The sequence below is a fragment of the Myripristis murdjan genome, chromosome 17, assembly GCF_902150065.1.
Source record: "Myripristis murdjan chromosome 17, fMyrMur1.1, whole genome shotgun sequence".
NCBI lineage: Eukaryota > Metazoa > Chordata > Actinopteri > Holocentriformes > Holocentridae > Myripristis > Myripristis murdjan.
In genome coordinates, this window is record NC_043996.1 from 31,428,939 (window position 1) to 31,452,175 (window position 23,237).

The 23,237-nt window shown below is 42.0% G+C and overlaps 1 protein-coding gene across 2 annotated transcripts; it reads right to left on the minus strand.

The window, feature by feature from the left end:
* On the minus strand, positions 1–23,175 carry tmem71 (transmembrane protein 71). Of its 2 annotated transcripts, XM_030075162.1 has the most exons (11): positions 23,077–23,175; positions 18,594–18,706; positions 17,377–17,413; positions 14,781–14,829; positions 13,344–13,556; positions 8,468–8,685; positions 7,620–7,814; positions 6,961–7,030; positions 5,217–5,278; positions 4,146–4,195; positions 1–4,047 (listed from the first exon to the last, which is right to left on the minus strand). In XM_030075162.1, exons 3-11 carry the CDS (start codon positions 17,405–17,407, stop codon positions 4,024–4,026), a joined length of 912 nt encoding a protein of 303 aa, XP_029931022.1. In that variant the 5' UTR covers positions 17,408–17,413; positions 18,594–18,706; positions 23,077–23,175; the 3' UTR covers positions 1–4,023. The 2 variants fall into 2 exon arrangements, with proteins under 2 accessions (XP_029931022.1, XP_029931021.1); XM_030075161.1 differs by lacking the exon at positions 23,077–23,175 and having other exon boundaries at positions 18,594–18,748.
* Between the last annotated feature and the right edge of the window lie 62 nt (positions 23,176–23,237).

Here is a 23,237-nt window from a genome sequence, read left to right on the forward strand (position 1 = left end):
GGTACTACCTGCTACCTGCCATGCTGCTTTTCCTGATGAAAGCACCTCTTTCTGTTTCCCCCACAGGGAATCAGCTATTAGTGATCAATATATGGATATTAATAACTGCCTGTTGCAGAGTCAAATAGGTAAGAGGAAGTCGAAATCTGTACATAATTATCCCTAAAAACATCCAACCACAAAGTTTCTCAGCTCACTGGCAACGGCGGTAGGCAGCGAATATTAAAGTCACAATGAAATATCATTTTGAGAGCAAAGCCCCCCTGTAATTTAACATATTTCCTGTTTGAACAGGATGTTAGGGCGGGACATGTTTCCACTCCACTCCACAGAATAAAGCTGAGCACAGTGAAGTAACCACTAAAAACACTTTCCCAACAGCGGACAGGAACTGCATTCTGCTATAAAACACAGGTAAGGGTATATAGATCTGTATTATAACATGGAAAACTAGCTACCAAAGTGAAAATACTCATTTTTCATTTCACTGGGACTTTAAACACAAAAGCAAACAGCTGCCCTCTCTAATCCTGATCCGGTTCTCTCTAGAATCTGTTTACAAAATAAGAGCTCGATATGTGTGAAGAGGCGCAGAGACAGCCTCAAGAGTGTAGCGCTTGTTTTCGTCTGTGTGCAGTGCCAGACGGGTGGGGTTTCACAGAATAACCACCAGAAAATTTAATCGGTCACAGAAATATAAGTGAAAGTATTTTAGAGTATATTTTGTGTTATCTGGTGACTTTCCACATGCAGTTAAACCCCACCCATCTGCTTCACCATGCAGGTTAAATCAAACGCCCACACATATTTCAAACCTGATACCTGACCCTGGTCTTCCTGTCTCAATATTTTATGAATATTTCAGCAGCATTTTAAATCGTTATGTCGTTATTGCGCTGCGTCCTGATGCACCGCAGGCCTGCAGAGGCCGCGAGGGAGAAGGCACTTAGCAGCCGAAGAGTTTTGTTTCAAACTGCGTGTGTGTGTGTGTGTGTGTGTGTGTGTGTGTGTGTTTGTTTAGTATTTATTAACTTTAATAACACGTCTACAGGATTCAGGAGTGGTTCTTTTAAAGCCCCAAAGTTCACTTTTTTGTCACACTTTACTTTGAAAGTCTCCTACAGGTGATCAACACAATTGATTAATTAATTGATTACCAGTTAAAAATCAACATCACAGGAATGTCAAACCATAAGTTACATTTCAACAACACGTTGCTGAATCTGAACAAACATGGCCTGTGGTATTATGAAACCCACAGGAGTTCTGGGTAGGACACGCCCACAGGACTGAGGTCAGGGTTCTGGTTGGCTGACACTTCATGTCAGGCCTGTTTTAGCCAATGAGCAACAGGCCAGCAGATTTTAGGCCCAATCGCGGCACTGGTGGGCGTGTCTTGCCCAGAACTCCAGTGGGATCCATACTAATGCTGCTGAAATCGAACATATGGCCTATTTATATTCTGCTTTTGTTGTTCTTGGCCTTATAAATCAACTGATATTGTGCTGAATTCCTACAGGGGACGATCCAAAGAAAATGTTACTTTAAAAAAAATTACAGTTTGAGGGGCTTCATCGCCCAAAACAGCTCGACCCGGAGCCAATCAGAGGCCAAACCAGACCGAGTGCAGCTCTTCTGTAGCTGCTGCTGTGCTTCTGTGCTCCCGATAGTACATGTTTTTTTTGTTTTTTTTTTCACTTTGGAACAAAACTCTTCACGCATAGTTTCCTCAGGAAAAATATGGCACTTAATCGTTTCAAATTCCAGGTAGATAGAGTCGACCTCCAGGTGCTGCTGGACGTTTGGTCGTGTGTCAGCAGAGAGGCAGCAGCCGCTCTCGCTGCACGTTTTGTTTTTTTTTGTTTTTTGTTTTTTTTTTCTGTTCAAACTGTGGACCTGAACGCCTGAATACGGGTCACTTTGGACAAAAACAGCCAAGACAACTACTGACAATACAACATAGAGATATGTCAATAACACAGAGTACATTTGGAGGATGTATCAATATATATCTGTTGTCCTCTCTTGGTGCTGGACGGCAGAGCGTTCAGCCGTGGAGTCGCAGTGAAATCGTCTGCATCTCAACAGAAGCCGACGGGACGGTTTCAGCTGCAGGCCCTTTCCACCTCACATCTGAAAGCTCAAAAGCTCTTTGAATTACAGATCAAGGAACGTATAAATAAGGAGAGGACAACGAGCTCAGAAGGGCGCTGAGGGTGGAGAGATTCAATGGGGCTGTCATTGATGTGAATGGGTTATGGCTCATTTATGCTCAACGTTCAATAGAGAGGGAGCTTTTTCTCCATTCTCAAACGTGGTGCGTTTAATGACCTCACAGGCCATCGTTCTCCTGCGGTGATGCGTTTAATGACCTCACAGGCCGGTGTCCTCTTGCAGTGGTGCATTTAATGACCTCACAGGCCGGTATCCTCCTGTGGTGATGTGTTTAATGACCTCACAGGCCGCCGTCCTCTTGCGGTGATGCGTTGAATGACCTCATAGGCCATCGTTCTCCTGCGGTGATGCGTTTAATGACCTCACAGGCCGGTGTCCTCTTGCAGTGGTGCATTTAATGACCTCACAGGCCGGTATCCTCCTGTGGTGATGTGTTTAATGACCTCACAGGCCGCCGTCCTCTTGCGGTGATGCGTTGAATGACCTCATAGGCCGCTGTCCTCCTGCGGTGATGCGTTTAATGACCTCAAAGGCCGCCGTCCTCCTGCGGTGGTGCATTTAATGACCTCACAGGCCGGTATCCTCCTGCGGTGATGTGTTTAATGGCCTCACAGGCCGCTGTCCTCTTACGGTGGTGCATTTAATGACCTCACAGGCCACCGTCCTCCTGCGATGATGTGTTTAATGACCTAAAAGGCTGCCGTCTTCCTATGGTGATGTGTTTAATGACCTCACAGGCCGTTTCCGTCCTCCTCCACTGCTGCCATGTTTGCTGTCATCAGAAACTTTGGACTCTGTGCTGCCCTCTAGTGGATTTGTGGATGAACCTCCATGTTGACGTAAAGGAGGCACATGGGCATCGATGTTTACATCGTTTGAACCGGATTTGATTTTCACATGTAAAGGAGCATAAATGAGCCTTTTACCTCGATTTATTGTTGTAACATTTTGTAGGATTAATGCATGTATTTTTACATAATGCACATATGTTGTTACAAATATCTAAAGCACATATTTTTATATTCCTTCCCATTTCTTATTATTTCACTCATGCTTATGATGTATTCTTCTCTTGAGAATTCGAGGAGCTGCAGCTGACTCACTTTCCCCTCTGGGATCAATAAATTATTTCTGATTGTGGCTCATATTTGATATTTGCGATTGTGCATTTTAAACCAGCATGTGGCTAACATGAGCGTTGTTTGGCTTGTTTTTTTTCTGCATCTGCTGGAGAGATTCCTGATGTTTTGAGACGACACATGAAAACCAACCCTCATCATATAAGGTGTGTTTTGTTCTATGGTCGAATCTCTGTCCCGTTCACTTTAGTATTTGTGGCACCAAGGCAAATCTGAAACACCGACGCCGTGACACGACTCCTCCTTCTTTACACGTTCCTTGATTATGGATCTTTTTTTATAATTTTGTGTTTTCGATCAGTGGAAAGGACACAAAGGTCTGAGCTTTAACTTCGGCCAAATTTTAACCTGAATCAGCCGCCCTTTTTGTGCAGCGGACACATTCCAGGTGATGCATTCAGGTTGAGGTTTCTATTCAGAGAGCAGATGGTTTTGTTTCGTCGGCGTCTGCTGGGCGTCTGGAGCGCCACGCCGCTCGGCTCTCAGGTGCAACCCTGCATGCAAACAGTTCAGGGAAGAGAAAATGTTTCCGCAGCTTCTCCAGGCGGTGCTTTCCTGTCACTCCTCCAGCTGCATGACGACATGGAAAACTTGGATGCACTGGAAAACCTATAAATGCGTATGAATGTATGTGTGTGTGTGTGTGTGTGTGTGTGTAAAAGTGTGTGTGTGCACGCAGGACACACTGAGGCGAAGTCCTGCTCCTCCTCTACTCGTTCCTGGAGGTGATGTCCTGCCACAGGGAACAAATGAAATAAAGTTAGCGTCGGTGTTTTTGTCCCGGCTGCTCGATGAAACGGGGTGACGCATCGGATTCGGAGCGGGACTCACCTCGGTCTTGGCCCGCCGCCACTCGCTCATCGGCCCCGACTTCGTGACGACTGCAAGACACAAGATCAGGTGAACCACTGGTCCCAAATCGTTCATATTTACTGTTTCCTGCACAAGTTTCCTCTTTTCAGGGTGGTCATTATTTTACTATCTGCAGTTATTCAGTGACAGAGGAAAATTTAAAGGAATACTCCAACATTTTGGGGAAAAAAATCCCCTTTTCCTGACTTCTGAGGCTAATGACTCCCATAGACTTCAAGTCTTTATGCTAAGCTAACAGGAAATGCTACCCATAGGAACAGACCCACTGGGCGTCCAGAGGTGGAAATGGTGTCCAACATCTGGTCTCAGTCTGGGGAAGTCAGGAAAAGGGGATTTCACCCACAAAAATGTTGGAGTATTCCTTTAAATGAAGACTTAATTTACAAAAAACATGCAAAACAATTAAACAAATGCATAAAAAGTGCACAGAAAAACTTCGGATTCAAAATATCATTTTCTCATTTCAGAGGTGAATGACACTGACACTGAATGATATCTGAGATTTAATTGTGATGCACGATAATATCAGCACATCATCAGTATCGGTCGATAATGTCTTTAAAATGAAATATCAGTATCAGTCCAAAATGAATATTTCCGCCGACATGTGAAATAGGTCTAACCCTCCCTGGCTGTGGCATAATCATAATCAATTAATTATAAAAAAAAAAAAAATAATAAAAAAAAAATGTTGTGTTTTCCAAGCTGAAGTAGTTTTCTTATTTTGCCTAGTGAATGTGTTCATTTTGAAAAGCACTGCATTTTACTCCTGCATCTGCCAGTGGGCCTTCACAATAAGAGCGGGCATCATAATGAAATGTCAGCTGATGTTCTCTGCAATTAAGTTGGAAAAAATATGCGCATATATCAGCATCAGCATTCAGTCAAAAGAGTGGGACGATATCAGCATATCGGATATCAGCAGAAATCCAGTGTGGTGCATCCCTAATATAATATTATAATAATAATAATATCCCTAATACTTAACCAAAGTTAAGCAGCAGGCAGTGTGATTGAGGTGATACTCACACATGAAGGCCGTGATCATTAGGAAGGCCGCAGACGCCACAGAGAAGCCCCACAGTGGACACCTGCAGCACAAACACAAGACACCTTCAGCACCTGAAGCTGCACGGGCTCAGCAGCTCCGCGTACGCATCCCAATATTTCTACACCCGGTGGTCATTTCTCTACAATGTCCAAACTGCAAAAGTGTCTGACTTTCACTGATCCAGCAGGAACTTCAGAATCAGCTCTCTGTGATCACAGACGAGGAGCGATCTATCTCTCTATCTAGAAAATCAGAAGTACACATTAGGGAATCGGTCACTTTACAAGGTAGTAAATTAATAAATAAGTAACACACAAGTATAAGTTGTATGTTATATACCTGAATAACTGTGTCATTCCCTGTGAATATGAGGGTTTAGATTTTGTCCTCCTAATTGATGCATTTTGTGTTTTTATTTAAGATAAATCATAATCTTGACAAGAAGAGCTGTTTTTTGTTGGTTTTTTTTTTTTTAAATTGTGTGCTTCAAGTGTGTTTGTTCTTGGGCCGTGCTCCGTCTTAACCTCATTGTTTTCTGTGTTACTATGATGGTGGAGCTGCAACTGTTCTAGCCTAAAACAGATTTCCCCTTCAGGACAATAAAGTTCATCTGATCTGAACAAATTTTCTATGTATTTCAACTAAAAAAAAAAAAAAAAAAAAAACTACAAGGCTTCGTTTTCCTGTCGAAGGCTCGGCGGATGAGGTCTGTGATTGGTTCAGTGACTTCTGGCAGAACACACCGCTCACTGATGTCATGTTGAATTAAAGGCAGATGAAGAGGGTGACCTCAGCTCGTTTTCGGTTTTAAAGCTGGAGTATTGCGTGAGTGAGCCACAAGAGCTGCGGCCAGATTTCCAGCATCATGCTCGGGTCGGTTTTATTTGTACTCGGTGAAATCAGATTTATCTCCAGCCGCTTCACAGAGACTCCAGAAACAAACCTCCTGCTCATTTCTCCCTCAGACTTTCAGAAAAATCAGTATTTCATGAACGCTACAGCTCGAATGGCGCTGATCCCCAACAGGATGAAAAATTGGATGGAAAAATTTCAAAAAACTACGTACGTATCATATTTGAACCCTCTCCCTCTACGATGATGATACTCCTCTCCTCGTAGTAAAAACAAACAAACAAACAAAAACAAAAACAAATATCTGACTCCAAATCATGATAAAAACTCCTCCTTTAAGACTGTCAGACAACACCGTACCTATCACCATGGTAACAGCTCTCTGATTGGTAGCGTTTGTTTAAAGGATTGTGGGTAATGTAGTACCTCGGACTTAGCGTTGGGAATAAAGCTGATGATCTTATGTTAATATTTTATGGCCAGTTGTCTCAGTCGCTGTGGCCAACAGGAAGGGAAATCTGACTTCCTGAACCCTGGAACGTGGCAGCTCCACGGTTAAAGGTGCAGTGAGTGACTTATGACCACTAGGGGGCGCAGAGGGCTCAAAGTCAGTCCCGCCTCCTGGTTTATGTCACATCATTTGTACAAAAAAACAAAGTTACGGTGAAAAATGTGTTTTCTGGATGGAAACGAGGCTGCATTCGACTCTCAAGGCTCCTGCTGGATTAACCTGGATTATTTAGTTTTCTGTTCACACACATTCACCCTAAACCCCCAACACAGAACCGAGGAACGTTGAAGAGGAGGAAGAGGAGGAGCTCACTGAGGGTGATACAGAAGTTCAGAGAGGCTGAACTTCAAACAACTCACCCAGAGGAGACGGTGGCGCAGAGGAAGATGGTGAAGATGAGGAGCAGGAGAGCCTTCATCGAGGATAAACCTGAAACACATGGACGCACTTCAGTGACAGAGACAAGACTGACAAAGAGCCGCATGTCCAAAAAAAAAAAAAAAAAAAAAAAAAAAAACATAAAAATAAAATTTAAAAAAATTATAAAAAAATAAATCAGTTAGTGTAGCTGGCAGGAAGGAGCCAAAAGACAAAACTAAACCAGGTCTTTTTTTCCCCTCTGAACACTCACATAAAAAGTAAAAAAATGGATTAAAGTCTCTTGGAAAAAAAAATGTGAATACAGCATTTCCTCTTTTGTTACAAGTCAATTCAATTTTATAAAAAAAAAACTGAAAGAAAGGCAAGAAATAGTTTCCAAAGGCAGCCACAGATACTGTAGCTCATACTCAGTACAAATATTCAAGATCCATAAATTTGCCCATTGTGTTGGCCAAAAAAACTTTAATGAATTAATTTATATATATATATATATATATATATATATATATATATATATATATATATGTGTATATGTATGTATATATATAAATATAAATTCTCCAGACTTGAATTTGTTTTTAAAAAATAATAATCATAATAATAATAGCAATAATAATAATGCTGATGATGGCGTCACCTGTTTGCTCAGGTGAGGAGGGAGGACAGCAGCTGTTGGTGTACGGGGTTGCGGGGGGCGGGACTTCGGAGAGGCTGCCCAGCGATTGGGTGAAGCGCTCCTGTGATTGACAGATCTCCGAGCAGATCTCCTCCTGGACCAGCAGCTTGGGGGGCGGAGCCTCTTTGTCAGGAGGGGGCGGGACCTCCGTGTGGTCTGAAACACAATGCAAAAAAAAAAACAAAAAAACAATCAAATTATCAATAAAATATTTGTTTCGTTATGTAAACGTAAGCCTTTACATAAATCTATATTTGAAAGATTTCATTCTACCGCCCTTTAAAGCCTTTAACTTTAAAAAAAAATCATATTTCACACACAAACAGTTGTCTTTTTTTTAAATGAAACTCCAAATTTTTATAAACTTATCTTAATATTAAAATTTGAATGATGTCATTCAGAAATGCTACGTATTCCTACTGAATATTATTATTATTTTAAAAAATCAGACAGTATTTCAAAGCCAAAGCTGCTTTGCTGCTCAAAGACAACTTCCTGCTGGCAAAAAGTTTTTAATGACGCTGCATTTTTACAGCGACGCAAAACTGATCATTTTAACGGAGAGAGAACTAATACTAAAAATACAACACAAAACACAACATAAAAACAAAGCAAAAAAAATAAGAATTTTGAAGATACATTTTCTTGACTCTTATTTTTGATTAAAATTAATTACATCTGATATAAAATTAAATATTTAAACTGATGAGTGATGGTTCAAATCTGCTGTGACGCATGGTGTGAAGTATGAGTGGAGTTTTTTTTTTTTTTTAAATTAATTAATGAAAGTGAAACAGCGCCTCACTCACCGAACGTGAAGCTGCAGCCGCCGTCCAGCTCGGAGCCGCTCAGCTCGGACCACGACAGCTCGGCGGGCTTGTCCGGCGTGCGCGGCCGCTCGGGCTCAGCCGGCGCCGCGAACACTCCTCCGAAGACTCGGCGGTCGAGCCACGACTGGCAGCTGTCCGTCACGTCGCTCAGCAGACTGACCAGAGACCGACGGGGCCGCCGCCGCCGCCGGAAGATCCTGCAGAGCCCGAAGAGAGAGAGAGGACATGAGGGCGGTGTGGACGGAGGCTCTTAACCAAAACTGATGACATAACAAGAACAAGGTGTGAGGAATATCATCAATATTTCTTTATTTTCTTCTTTTTCTTAGTTTTCCTCTCTGCCAGGCTCAGGAGGAAGAAGAATCTGTTCTTGTTCTTCATGAACGCGCCTCACTGCAACAAATCTATAACTTATCAAGTCATTCAGTTTCATCTTTAGAGTTTAAATCTGTTTTTTCTTCAAACAACGTAAAAAAAAAAAATCTGCCAGATAATCCCACTTGTTTCCAGCATTCATTAATATTTCTGATTCTGATCCTGAAAAACAAGAAAGGCTCAATATGAGACCAAAGGACTCAATTTTTTTAGTGTTGGTTCAATTCATGAAATTCATTAAATACAACCATACATCTGCAAAAGTTTTCAGTAATTGATTAACTGATTAATTGATTGATTGATTGTCAGAGCTGTTTTTTTTTTTCTCCATTTGTAAGAACACAAAACAAGAAAGAAATTAGGACAATGCATACATTTACAGAGAACTACAGTCTCTACTGTGTTCTCCATTAATGAAGAAGGTCACAGCCGGTCTCTCTCCTGATTGGCTCCCTCGCTGAGGCCTCACTGAGACCCGTCCAATCAGAGCGGCTTGCAGCGTTTGAACTGGACAGTGTCTGCTTGTGTGAATCTGCCGCTGCTGTCAGCCAATCAGAGGCCAGCATCGTGACACGGCACTTTCACTCAGTTGACCTAATTCAATTCAACGTCCTGAAGAGCGTCGCGCCGCACCTTTCAAAATAAAAGCATGAAAACTGCAGCTTTGCCGGGGGGGGGGGGGGCGTGAGCGACCCCGCGGGACGGCAGAGCGTCTGCCAGTCGTTTCACACAGAACAAAGACACGCTTATGAAGCTGACAATAAACTTCACAACAACACGGGTGTCTCCTAGCAACCGGTCACGTGATCTGACAGGCTGGCGGCCCGACACAGAGGACGTCAGGAACGAGGAATTTACACGGCTGTGAGACCTGCCAACACGTCCCGAGCACACAGTGACCTCATCTCTATAAACAGGGCCGAGTGTGTGTGTGTGTGTGTGTGTGTGTGTGTGTGTGTGGGTGTTGGGGTATCTCACACCTGTCAGCAGTTTGGTGTAGCTCTGAAAAGTTGCATAACTCTGTGTTCTATCAGCTTTTAGGGCCTTGGCAGGAAAAAATAGGAGAAAAAAGAGTAAGAAAAATTGAATTTCCAAGATTAAAGTTGTAAATTTACAAGAAAAAAATCGAAAATTTTCAGGAAAAAAACTCAGAAAATGATTTTTTGTTTCACTTTTCTGTCTGAGGCTCCACCTGTGCTGCCCCCTGCTGGCCGTGTCTCAGGCCTGCAGCTGATCCCCTCAGCAGATTCTACTCTGATATGGGATTCAGGAACAAGGAGATCCTGCTGATCTGAGCCCAGAATCAGCAGATTGTTTTCTTCTGAATCGGCCCAAGTCACAGCAACGTCTCTTCAGAGTCCAGATGCTGAGGAGGAGATTGGGGTTCTGGACTCAAACCAGCAGGATTTCCTCCTGACTGGATCCCACAAGAGGAGAACAAACTAGCTTTCACAGTTTCCCTGATTTTTTTTTTTTTCTCCTAAATTTACGACTTTAATTTACAACCTGGCAGCAGGATGAACTTGTAGTTAATTTATTCCGTCCTCATTTGATTTCCATGTGTGGTTTCCATGGCTGTGATGAAGACAAAAGGGTGTGAGAGCCTGAGCTGCACCCGGCCCTGCAGGGTGAGGCAGCCCGGCGTCTCTCGTGTCTCGGCTCATGAAAACGTTCAACATCTGTGCAACATATCAAACTGGAGCTCTGCCAAACGCTGATGTGACGTCAAGGCTGTTTATAGCTGCAAACTCCAGCAGAAACTCAGATCTGATTGTCCGTCAAACTAAACGTTTACACACAGGAGGTTGTTTGTTCCCCCCAAACTCTGAGCACAATGGCAGAATCATTTATATTCATTCTGCATGTTTAGCCTAATATCTACAAAATGCATAAACTTCACATTCCTGCTGATCTCCTCCCAGAGTGAGCAGTGGGCTTTCAGAGCTGCCACATCACTCCTCCTCCCTTTCCTCCAGCCGCTGGTTTCCATTCATTCCACTACGATATGAACATGAACTTTCAGAGCCTTCACACTTTCTTCACTCCAGTTTTCCATCAGAGGAATAAAGTCCTTCACATGAGTTTTCCTAAAAGCAGCAGCACTGTTGGCTTTTCAGGACTTTTTCACACTGAAACGCTCCCTCCTCCTCCTCCTCCTCCTCCTCCTGCTCCTCCTCCTCCAGGGAAAATAGTACCTAAGAGAGGAAACCTTTTGCTTTCCACAGCCGATCATCAGCTGTGTGGTTTCTGAATGTTGAGCAGAACATTATGAGGCGGCTGCTTCAAACACAAACTCACATTCTGACTCTGAGCTGTGGAATCTGGAGCTCCTCTGCAGGATTTAAAAAACAGTTTGTTGATGTGGACTTTTTCACACTGAAACGCTCCCTCCTCCTCCTCCTCCACCAGGAAAAATAGTCCCCGGGGAAACGTTTTGCTTTCCACAGCCGATTATCAGCTGTGTGGTTTCTGAATGTTGAGGACTTTGTTCGCCGTAGAAGCAGAACATTATAAGGCGGCTGCTTCAACCACAAACTCACATTTTGACTCTGTGCTGTGATATCTGTAGCTCCTCTGCAGGATTTGATAAATTGCTTGTTCCAGTGTAAAATTGTGGTAAATGGGCCGCACTCTGAAAAACAGTGGGATGGTCCTTTAACTTGCTGTTAACTTTTTTTTGCCCTCACAGATCGTGCATCACACCAGGATATCAAGCAGTAAATTCTATAATTTCGGAGTGTGTGGGAATTCGACTTCCTCCTGTCCCGTGTCAACACAGAACAGGAGAGACTGATCTCATCGAAAAACGGAAATGAATCCGATCCTGTGTGACCGTTCAGGTATTTTAAAAACAAAACTTAAAGAAGGAGGAAGATTTCAGCCGTGATGAATCAACCGGGTGTTTTGTTACGGAGCTGATTTCTTCAAAAAGTTCATTTGGGTTCATGGCACTTGGACTTTGCTGTTTGCAGGCCATTTATGGACCTCAAATGGAAACTATTCACTCCAGCTGGCGTAGAAAACACTGAGGTGAAGCTGCTAGCTAACTCTTAATGTTTTATTGATGTAGGGAGTGAGTTATATACACTATATTACCAAAAGTATTCGCTCACCCATTCAAATGATCAGAATCAGGTGTCCTAATCACTTGGCCTGGCCACAGGTGTATAAAATCAAGCACTCAGGCATGCAGACTGTGAAACAAGACATTTGTGAAAGAATGGGCCGCTCTCAGGAGCTCAGTGAATTCCAGCGTGGAACTGTCATAGGATGCCACCTGTGCAACAAATCCAGTCGTGAAATTTCCTCGCTCCTAAATATTCCACAGTCAACTGTCAGCTCTATTATAACAAAATGGAAGCGTTTGGGAACAACAGCAACTCAGCCACGAAGTGGTAGGCCACGTAAAGTGACGGAGAGGGGTCAGCGGATGCTGAAGCGCATAGTGCAAAGAGGTCGCCGACTTTCTGCACAGTCAATTGCTACAGAGCTACAAACTTCATGTGACCTTCAGATTAGCCCAAGTACAGTACGCAGAGAGCTTCATGGAATGGGTTTCCATGGCCGAGCAGCTGCAGCCAAGCCACACATCACCAAGTGCAATGCAAAGCGTCGGATGCAATAGTGTAAAGCACGCCGCCACTGGCCTCTAGAGCAGTGGAGACGCGTTCTCTGGAGTGATGAATCACGCTTTTCCATCTGGCAATCTGATGGACGAGTCTGGGTTTGGAGGTTGCCAGGAGAACGGTACATTTCAGACTGCATTGTGCCGACTGTGAAATTTGGTGGAGGAGGAATTATGGTGTGGGGCTGTTTTTCAGGAGCTGGGCTTGGCCCCTTAGTTCCAGTGAAAGGAACTTTGAATGCTTCAGGATACCAAAACATTTTGGACAATTCCATGCTCCCAACCTTGTGGGAACAGTTCTCTTCCAACATGACTGTGCACCAGTGCACAAAGCAAGGTCCATAAAGACATGGATGACAGAGTCTGGTGTGGATGAACTTGACTGGCCTGCACAGAGTCCTGACCTGAACCCGATAGAAAACCTTTGGGATGAATTAGAGCGGAGACTGAGAGCCAGGCCTTCTCGACCAACATCAGTGTGTGACCTCACCAATGCGCTTTTGGAAGAATGGTCAAAAATTCCTATAAACACTCTCCTCAACCTTGTGGACAGTCTTCCCAGAAGAGTTGAAGCTGTAATAGCTGCAAAAGGTGGACCGACATCATATTGAACTCTATGGGTTAGGAATGGGATGGCACTTCAGTTCATAGCATGAGTAAAGGCAGGTGAGCGAATACTTTTGGTAATATAGTGTATCTGCCAGTAGATGGCGTTGCTGAGTTTTCTTTCTATGTTTCTGTTTTTGTTCTGCTGCAGTTTTGAGCTCTATTGGCCCTCCACAGCCACCATTGACATGCAAACTTGATTAGTTAAATTTTTTGGGTGAACTGCTCCTTTACGGCCTCTCCACCCACCTGACCAGGTTCTCCTTGTAGGACACGTTGGTTTGGGGCGTGGTGAGCGACACGTTGCCGTCGTCGTCCCAGGAGAAGCTGTCCTCCGTCATGATGTAGTATCCGTTGGTGAGGAGGCGGGGCGAGCGGCGGCAGCAGCAGGGGGCGCCGCCGTCAGAGGAGGCGGAGTAACACAGGTAGGAGGAGTCAGGAGAGAGCAGCGACACGCCCAGGCTGAGGGAGAGAGGCGGAGCTTAGCTTCACCCACACACACACACATACACACAGGACATTTCACACAGTACAGCTTGGCACATCACATGACCGGGGCCAACCAATGGAAATGAAGAGTTAGGTTACTACAGGTGTTACTGCAGGTGTGTGTTATGTTACTACAGGTGTGTTATGTTACTACAGGTGTGTGTTATGTTACTGCAGGTGTGTGTTATGTTACTCCAGGTGTTATGTTACTACAGGTGTGTGTTATGTTACTACAGGTGTGTGTTATGTTACTACAGGTGTGTGTTATGTTACTACAGGTGTGCGTTATGTTACTAAAGGTGTGTTATGTTACTACAGGTGTGTGTTATGTTACTACAGGTGTGTGTTATGTTACTACAGGTGTGTGTTATGTTACTAAAGGTGTGTTATGTTACTACAGGTGTTACTACAGGTGTGTTATGATACTACAGGTGTGTGTTATGTTACTACAGGTGTGTGTTATGTTACTACAGGTGTGTGTTATGTTACTACAGGTGTGTGTTATGTTACTAAAGGTGTGTTATGTTACTACAGGTGTTACTACAGGTGTGTTATGATACTACAGGTGTGTGTTATGTTACTACAGGTGTGTGTTATGTTACTAAAGGTGTGTTATGTTACTACAGGTGTTACTACAGGTGTGTTATGATACTACAGGTGTGTGTTATGTTACTACAGGTGTGTGTTATGTTACTCCAGGTGTGTTATGTTACTACAGGTGTGCGTAATGTTACTAAAGGTGTGTTATGTTACTACAGGTGTTACTACAGGTGTGTTATGATACTACAGGTGTGTGTAATGTTACTAAAGGTGTGTGTTTTGTTACTACAGGTGTGTGTAATGTTACTAAAGGTGTGTGTTATGTTATTCCAGGTGTGTGTTATGTTACTACAGGTGTGTTCTGTTACTACAGGTGTGTTTATGTCCCAGGTGAGGGTTCTGTTAAAGCAGAGGGAATTTTTTTTCAGATTATAACTGTCATGTTCTAGTTCCTCAGTGTCCACATCAGCTGAAACAGCCTGGAATCAAATAAACTCCAAACACACACACACACAAACATACACACACACACTGTGTCTAGGACACTGAAAACACATCATCATGCTCATTTCTATGTTTGCCTACTTGACTCCATTAAATTAGGAGAAAATAATTAAATATGAAGAAAAAAACGGCATTAAAGGCGAAGCTCCTCACCTGTGGCAGGTGCGCTCGGCCGGCGGCTCTCGGCTCTTTATCGGCGAACCTGAGAGACACAAACACACCAACATGAACACAAACATCCAGCTGCTATTCTCAGTCTTTCAGTAATCTGTACTGAAACTCTGACTGACATGACGGCCGATCCAGTCAGACTCCGCCTCCCCATCTGAAAAACAGCAAGTGGGCGGGGCCACCGTTCTGATCACCAGCTTCTGATTTTCATGTCCCTTTTCCCTCAATCTGTATTTAGTTTAGTTTTACAGAAAGACTAAAGGTGGCAGCGTGCTGCCTTCACTGACCTGCAGGAAGGACAGAACATTACAGTTTTTATTTTACTGCATTTATTCAGTTTTTTTTAAAATGTTTCACAAACACAAGAAATCTGATCCAGCCTCGCGCATCTGACCTTTTTTAAATATATAATTTTAATTATGATTATTAATTCTTTTTCATTTTTAATTTTTTTTCCCAGAATTTTTTCTTTTTCTTTTTTTTCTAATTTTCAAGTCATTTTCTTGTCTTTTTTAACTTTTTTATTTTAAATTTAGATTTTTTTTAATTTTTAATTAATTTTATTATTTTTTTTATAACTGATACAGTAATGTTAATTCAATATTTATTCAACCAAGGCAAGGTTTGCACTGGCATTTCTAACTGTACATTTTAAGATCCTGCTGCTTAAACAAACTTCCAGCTCACACACCTTCAGATGGAAATGAACTGCTCTGATAAATCCTCTCGTTTTTATACGTCTTTGTTATTTTTTGTCCATTTTATATGTATTTGTACTCTTTAATGTGATTTCACTTAATTCTGTCCTAATGTTTTTTGATTTTTTTTGTCTCAGCTGGCTCTGCAACACGATATATATACTTTTTTTTTAAGTTTGTGCTGCTGAATGAGGGGCTCTGAGTGTTTCGAGGAGCTGAATAAAGTTGAATAAAGTTGAATAAAGTTGAATAAAGTTTCTCCGGGCCGTTTCCTGCAGCTGGAGGCGACGAGCTGCTGATTTATTACCGCTGCTGCGAATAAAACGATGACGACATTAAAGTAATAAAAACTTTTTTTTTCCCTTCATGGTGTAAAGTGGCAGTGAACACGGCGTCCTGAGCACACGATGTTCACACTGCACAGGACAGAGCGCTTTAAAGGACAAATCCACACAAAACATGACAGAGAAACTGACTGGAGCTCTGATGAGGGTTTTCTTTGTCGTCGCTGTTGCTGCTGCTGGGAAAGCTCTCAGCGCTGTGTCGCAGTGTTTTAACTGTTTTATGTGTGTAACTGTACAACAATGTGTTAGTGCTACTGCAGTTTTCTCAGGGGGAAAAAAATAAGAAAAACTTCAAGTTTTTTCACATGAATTTGTGAATTTTCTATTTCTTTCTCATAAATTTTTGAGTTTTTTTCTCATAAACTTATGATTTTAATATCGGAATTTGTGAGGGTTTTTTTGTGAAGGATTTTTCTGCAATATTACCCCCCATTTTGTTGTTTGTTTGTTTGTTTTTCTTTTAATATAAATGCCCCCTCAGTTGTGGCACCTCCAATGTCGTTGTATAGGTGACTGTACAATGACAATAAAGGCTATCCTATCCTGTCCCCTCCCCCAGCTCTGTAATCTTTTCTCTCCTTGCAGTGGCTCTAACCCTAACCCTAACCCACTGTTTAGGCCCCAGTCTGCACAAACACACCATTTTACAACAGGCCACAAGAACACATGTGGACTGCAGGCTTTGGGGCCCAAACTGCATGGGATTAGCAGAAGATGGGCGTGTCTGCAAAGGGGAGAGCCGTGGCTGCCCAGAGGTCAGACGTCCACCTGAACGCCTCTCCGCGGCCCTTCCCACAATGCCTTGCTGTACCGGTTGTTCCAGTCTTGGCTCGATAACAAACATCAGATCAGCCGCGGCACCGTGGCGACAGACGCCCCGTCTCCGTCTGCACACACACACACACACTTTATCCAAACCAGAGACGCTCAGAGACACTCACTGTGATTTCTCTCAGAAACACGGAGAAAAAACTTAAATGAGCCACAAATGAGCTAAAAGACACAGAAAAGGAAAAAAAGAAGGAGAAAAAACAAAAAATCAAAAAAGGAAATAACCTGAAACTAAGCAACCAAAAAAACTGTCCTGGAAAAAAAAAAAAACAGAAAAACGAAAACAAATAAAAAAACAAATAAACAAAAAACAAGAAAATGACCTGAAAATTAGCCCCCAAAAAATCCTGAAACATCATTTGAATATATAATTGTAATAATTAAAAATACAGTTTTCTGGACATTTTTTCCACCTTGGTCTTTTTTTTCTTTTCTTTTTTTCTTTTTTTTCTTTTTCTTCAAATTTTTAGATAATTTTCTTTCTTTTTTTTATTGATTGATTTTTTTTAAACCTTTCTTTGTTTCGCTATTTTCCAAGTTCATTTCCTGTTAAGTTGCTCGTTGCCTTTTTTCTCCAGTTTTTGAAAGAAATCAAATGAGCCTGCTCAGGTTTCAGAGGGCTGGAGCCTTGTGTGTATCGCAGCACTGTGTGTGTCTGTGTGTGTGTGTGTGTGTATGTGTGTGTGTGTGTGTGTGCTGACGTACTTGTAACGGCTCCAGCGAAGAACAGAGCCATGTCGACCTGCAGGAAACACAACAGAGCCCAGATCAGTTCTTATCTCACACACACACACACACACACAGAGTTCAGTTTCTTCTTCATGACACAAACGCCCATCAGTCTGCCTCTCACATTATTTACTCCTCTGTTTCCAGAGCTGTTTATTTATTCAGTTATTATTTATTGTCTTGCTCAGGTTTCTTTAAAGCTGTCATGTGGGCCTGAACACACACCGACTGCATTTCACTCTGGACTCAATTTGGTGAAGTGTGTTGTTTTATTTTTCCTGTGTGTCAAATAGATTTTTCTTTTTTAGATCTTTCTTCCCCTCCCGTCTCTGGAAAAACAGATTTTCAAGGAGTTGAAGTTTTTTGTGGCCAAATAAATCAAATCCTTCCTTCATCTGCATGCATGTCCTGTTTCTTTTTTGTTGTTGTTGTTTTTGATAATGTACACTCTGTACTTCCACTTTCTGAACACAGATTGTGTCACAGCATCGGGAGGAAACAGCCTCAATCTGCAGAAATTATGAAAGAGACAGAGAGGGAGAGAGAAAGAGAGAGAGAGAGAGAGAGAGAGAGAGAGACTGAAAAAAAAAAACTCTGCAGCCTCGTTTCTTACAAAATAAAAAATGCTGGTGAAGAAACTCCTCAGAAAGACCCCCAGACACACACACACACACACACACACACACACACTGCTCATGCTACTGCCTGGATTACAGATTAGACAGCCACTATAATCCAGTCTGCCCCCTGTGTGGTTGAGGATTTTGTTGATTAGCGGTGGAGAGGCTGAGAGCATCAGTCAGTCACAACGAGCTGATGCACAGGAAATCAGTCTGTTCACGTTCTGATTACTGATTATCGGTTTTATCCTTTTATAAAAAAACAAAAAACAAAACAAAAAAAAAAAAAACCCTGAAACATCATCAAATTCCAGCTTCACTAAAACATTCAGATTATCTTCCTTTTCTCCGCTCATATCTTTATCAGATTAAAGCTCTGGGTTTTTTTTCTGGCTGCTGGTCAGACGGAGGGAGACAAACATTTATTTTTCACTCTTTGTGCACAAAACGAAACAATAATCAACAGATATTCAACAGAGATAAACACTCAAATGCCCCGAGAGTCAAATCCGGATCCCTCAGCCGACACGGCGGCAGTTTGGACGTCTGTCGTGTCGTGTTTTAGCGTCTCACCTCGGAGTTCTGCTCGGCTCACGCTGACTTCTGGTCTGTTCGGACGTTCCTGAAGTTTCTCACAGTTTCAGTTTCCTGCGTCCGCCCGACATCGTCTGAGGAGAAAACACTGCCTGGGAAGAGGAGAGGGAAGAAAAAACATTCCAGAGGGGAAGGGAAGGAGCAGTGTGTGTGTGTGTGTGTGTGTGTGTGTGTGTGTGTGTGTGTGTGTGTGTGTGACAGTGAGCTCATGTTTCCTGTTAACCCTTCACTGACCAGCAGCAGCACGTGACTCCTCACTGGAAGGAACTGCCTGTCCTTTAATCCACAACACAGCCTACACAGTGCAGCATCACACACACACACACACACACACACACACACACACACTGAGCTGAGGAATTAATAAGAATTTCCTGAAAGTATTTTTGGTTTGTTTTAAATAACTTTTGCGGTGAAAACTTTTTTGCCAGGAGGACAGAGAGCACAGATGAGTGCAGCTGCAGGGTGTTTGTCTCGGGTTCTGCTTCCTCCTTCCACAGCAGGGATTTCATCAGTTCAGACGCAGCGAGAGGCTTTTTAGGCTGCAACTGTTTTGTTTTTCTCTGTCGGTTCACTTATGGATTATATCAATGATTCATGTTTCAGTCGTGTGGCAGATAAAGTGTGAAGAATGAAGCTCTCGTCTGCTGGGAGGTGATCAGAGCTTAAAGTCAGCCAAAAAAAACCCTCAAAAACCCAAAGTATTCATTTTATAAAGATGTGAGCGGAGAAAAGGAAGACCATACAGCATCTTCGTGAAGCTGGAATCAGAAAATGTTTTTTGACTTCATCAAAATGATTGATAAATGGGATTATAATCCACGACTCTTCTGCTGGTGGGTCGCTCCAGATGTCGGCTAATCGTTTCAGCTTCATCAAACTGAAGAGGAAGTCTGAAACCTCCTGAGGCTCACAGGAACCCCGACACAGCAGCCCACTGCACTTGTGGGCGTCCAGAACTCCAGTGGGATTCACAACCACACGGCTCACCCTTTAAAAAGTCACAGGAGGGGGCGTTTAACCTCGCTGGCGTTGGCTGTGACTGAAGATTGCACTTTATTTTACTATTTATTTTGTGCACTCTTTATGCACAAAATGAAAAAATAATCACTAGGTACTATTTGATCACATCTCCAGCCTCACAGCCAAACTCTGACTTTCCATTTTCACTTTCCGTCAGTTCATCATTAGATTAGAACTGAGGCTGAGAGTGACTCATTCTCAAGAAAAAAAGCAAAAACCAGAGAAAACAGACACGATAACAGAGATATCTAACAGAGTGACGATCTGGTGACCAGCCCAGGGGTCCCGACCCACAAGTTGAGCATCAGCGGTCCAGCCTCGCCCAGTCAGAGCTGCTTCATGTCAGTCTGGACTAAAAATAGATGTGACACATGAAGAGCGAGACAGAGGGCTGATTAGCCAGCTGTCGTGCTGAGGGCCCTGATAATAATAATGCCTTTATCACAGCAGACATTCCACCTCTAGAACATGTTTCCACCTGCAGGGGGCGCCGCCGAGGCTGAAACTGTCGATCAGTCGATCAAACTCTGATTAACTAGGAATCACCAGAGGCCCCACCATACGATATTATCACGATACTCAGGTCACAGTATATTATCACAATACTCAGGTCACGATACGATGTTATCACGATACGATATCACAATAATGCATTACTATCACAATACGATATCATCACGATACCAAGTCACAATACGATATCACAATGCAATATTATCACAGTACGATATCTCAATAATACAGTACTATCACAATTCAACATTATCATGATACTCATGTCACAATACAATGTTATCGCGATACGATATTATCACGATACTCAGGTCACAATACGATATTATCGCGATGCAATATTATCACAGTGTGATATCACAATAATACAATACTATCACGATTGCAATATTATCATAGTACGATATCACGATAACACAATACTATCACAATACCACATTATCACAATACTCATGTCACAATACGATGTTATCGCAATACGATATTATCACGATACTCAGGTCACAATATGATATTATCACGATGCAATATTATCACAGTGCGATATCACAATAATACAATACTATCACGATGCAATATTATCACAGTACGATATCACGATAATACAATACTATCACAACACAACATCATCACAATACTCAGGTCACAATAGAACATTATCAAGATACCCATGTCACAATACGATGTTATCACGATACAACACTATCGCGATACTTAGGTCGCAATACAATGTTATTACAATACGATATTATTACAATACTTGAGTTATGATTCAATGTTATGATGACATGATATCACAATATGATATTATCACAATCCTTAAGTCACAATGCAATATTATCACGTACGATATTATCACGTACGATATTATCACGATACAATGTTATCATGATACTTAAGTTATGATATGATCGTATTATGATTTTTCAACATTTTTACAGTCTGCTGAGTACTGCAAGTAGGCTACTATGTATGGAGGCGTTCTTTGCCTCAAGTCAACTTCACTCATCCCATTCATAAAAAAAAAAAAAAAAAAAACTTTGACTTGTCAGGTTGTTCTACATCACACGTTGCAGTTTCTGTGTTTAATCTGCAGGAGGCGAGCAGCTCAGCGAGGAAAAATCCTGTGAGCAAAAACCCTCAAAATCCTCCCTCCTGTCAGAAACAACAGACAGGAAACTTTTCATACATAAAATAAATGACGTCTTGAACTCCTAAACTCTGTCGCTCTTCTCGTCTTTGCATTAACCTCATTCTCAGCACTGACCCCTAATGTCATCTCTGAGCCACTGCAGCTGAGAGAAAAAAACACTAAAGACACATTTCCTGAGGGAGTGTGAAGCAGAACAAAAGGGAAAAAAAACTGTGTACACGTCTTTAAAAAACACTTTGGAGTCTTCTGGAGTTTGGCTTCACAGAGCCAGTTTGATAACACAAACTCTCAGCTTGTGTCTGATTGCAAACGTTTAATTTAATTTTGTCCCTACCATCATATATAATCTGAATGCTGACCTGCCTTTTCAATAGTCCTCCACTTGGAACATTTATCATCACTCATGACATGATAATTAGAAAAAACTCTAGTAACAAAATATTTTAAGGTCATACATGCCAACATTTCATATCTCAAAATACAAAATTAGAAAAAGAATAACACAGCCAATGGAAATTTAATACATGACTATAAAGCTCCTGCAACATCCTAAAAGCCTCTACGGACAGACGATGAGTAAATGTGACTTCATAATGACGATACTGTACTTTTTATGTTTAACCGTCCTGTTATGTTCAAATTTACAAACATCTTTTATATTTGGTGTCAATTTGAGCCCAGCAGTTTAAACCTCCACAAAATTATTAGAACTAAAATTGTTACCAAAGTTTATGTGTCAGGTACTTTATGCTTCTTTGTTGACGACCTAAATAGCCCTTTAAATAAAATACCCCCCCCCCCTCCTCCACCACCATAATATCTCACTGATTGACCTAAAATTGGACAGAAATATAAATTTTTGGTGTTTTAATGGCTTTCTATTATTTCTAAGTACAGATTTTTGTTATTTATAACCGATGCATACAAAGTGTGTACAGGACATTGAAAACATATCATCATGTCAATTTCATGTTTGCCCGGTAGGACCCATTACATTAGGAAAACTCATTAAATATGAAGAAAAAAAAAGATGTTAATCATTTATTTAGAGACGTTAAACACTGAATGGGGTCAAATAGTGCCCAAACATAATAGGAGGATTAATTTCTATGATATCACTATAATATATATATATATATATATATATATATATATATATATATATATATATATATATATATATACACATATATATATATATATACATATACACACTGTCTGGGTTCGATAATATTTGTTATAATATTCCCGTGTATCTGTGGTGGTCTCCTGATCCGGGACCCGGGAGCCCCGCTGCTTCCCAGCATGCTTTGCTCTGGGCTGGCTGCTGGAGCTGCTGATGCTGGAGGAAAACGCGTGTCAGGAAGCAGCAGCTGCAGAGCCAATCAGCGGCTGGCGGCGCATCCCGGCCCGGCGCCGCTCACCTTAACGGACTAATACTCCCTATGATATTCCAATGAGGACTTTGCATATTGTCCTGCTACAGTGTAGAAATTTATGATAATATTGCAACGCATGCCTCAGATAGTCAGTGGTTTAAAAAAAACAAACAAAAAAAAAACACTAACGACTTTTTTTTATATATATATAATGCAACGACTTTTCAATCTATCGGCTGCTGTATAAAACGCTGTTTCAAATCTAGTGAGAGATTTTTTTTGTTTTTCCCATCAGCCTCTATAATAAGTGCGCAGTTCTGTAGTTTTCTGGTTGTTTCTGTTGTTTGTGATGAACTGAGCAGCTTCTCCAGCAGACAAAGAGACAGAAACTCACCGCGGCTCCTCTTCAGTCCCGCAGCTGATCGGTGATCTCCTGATCGAGATGATCGATCCTCCGCCGCTGCACGAGCCGCTGCTCTGCTCTCTGCTCCCGGGAAAATGCTTTTTTCAACTTCGAGAAGAAGCGAGAGAGAGAGAGAGAGAGAGAGACGCTGC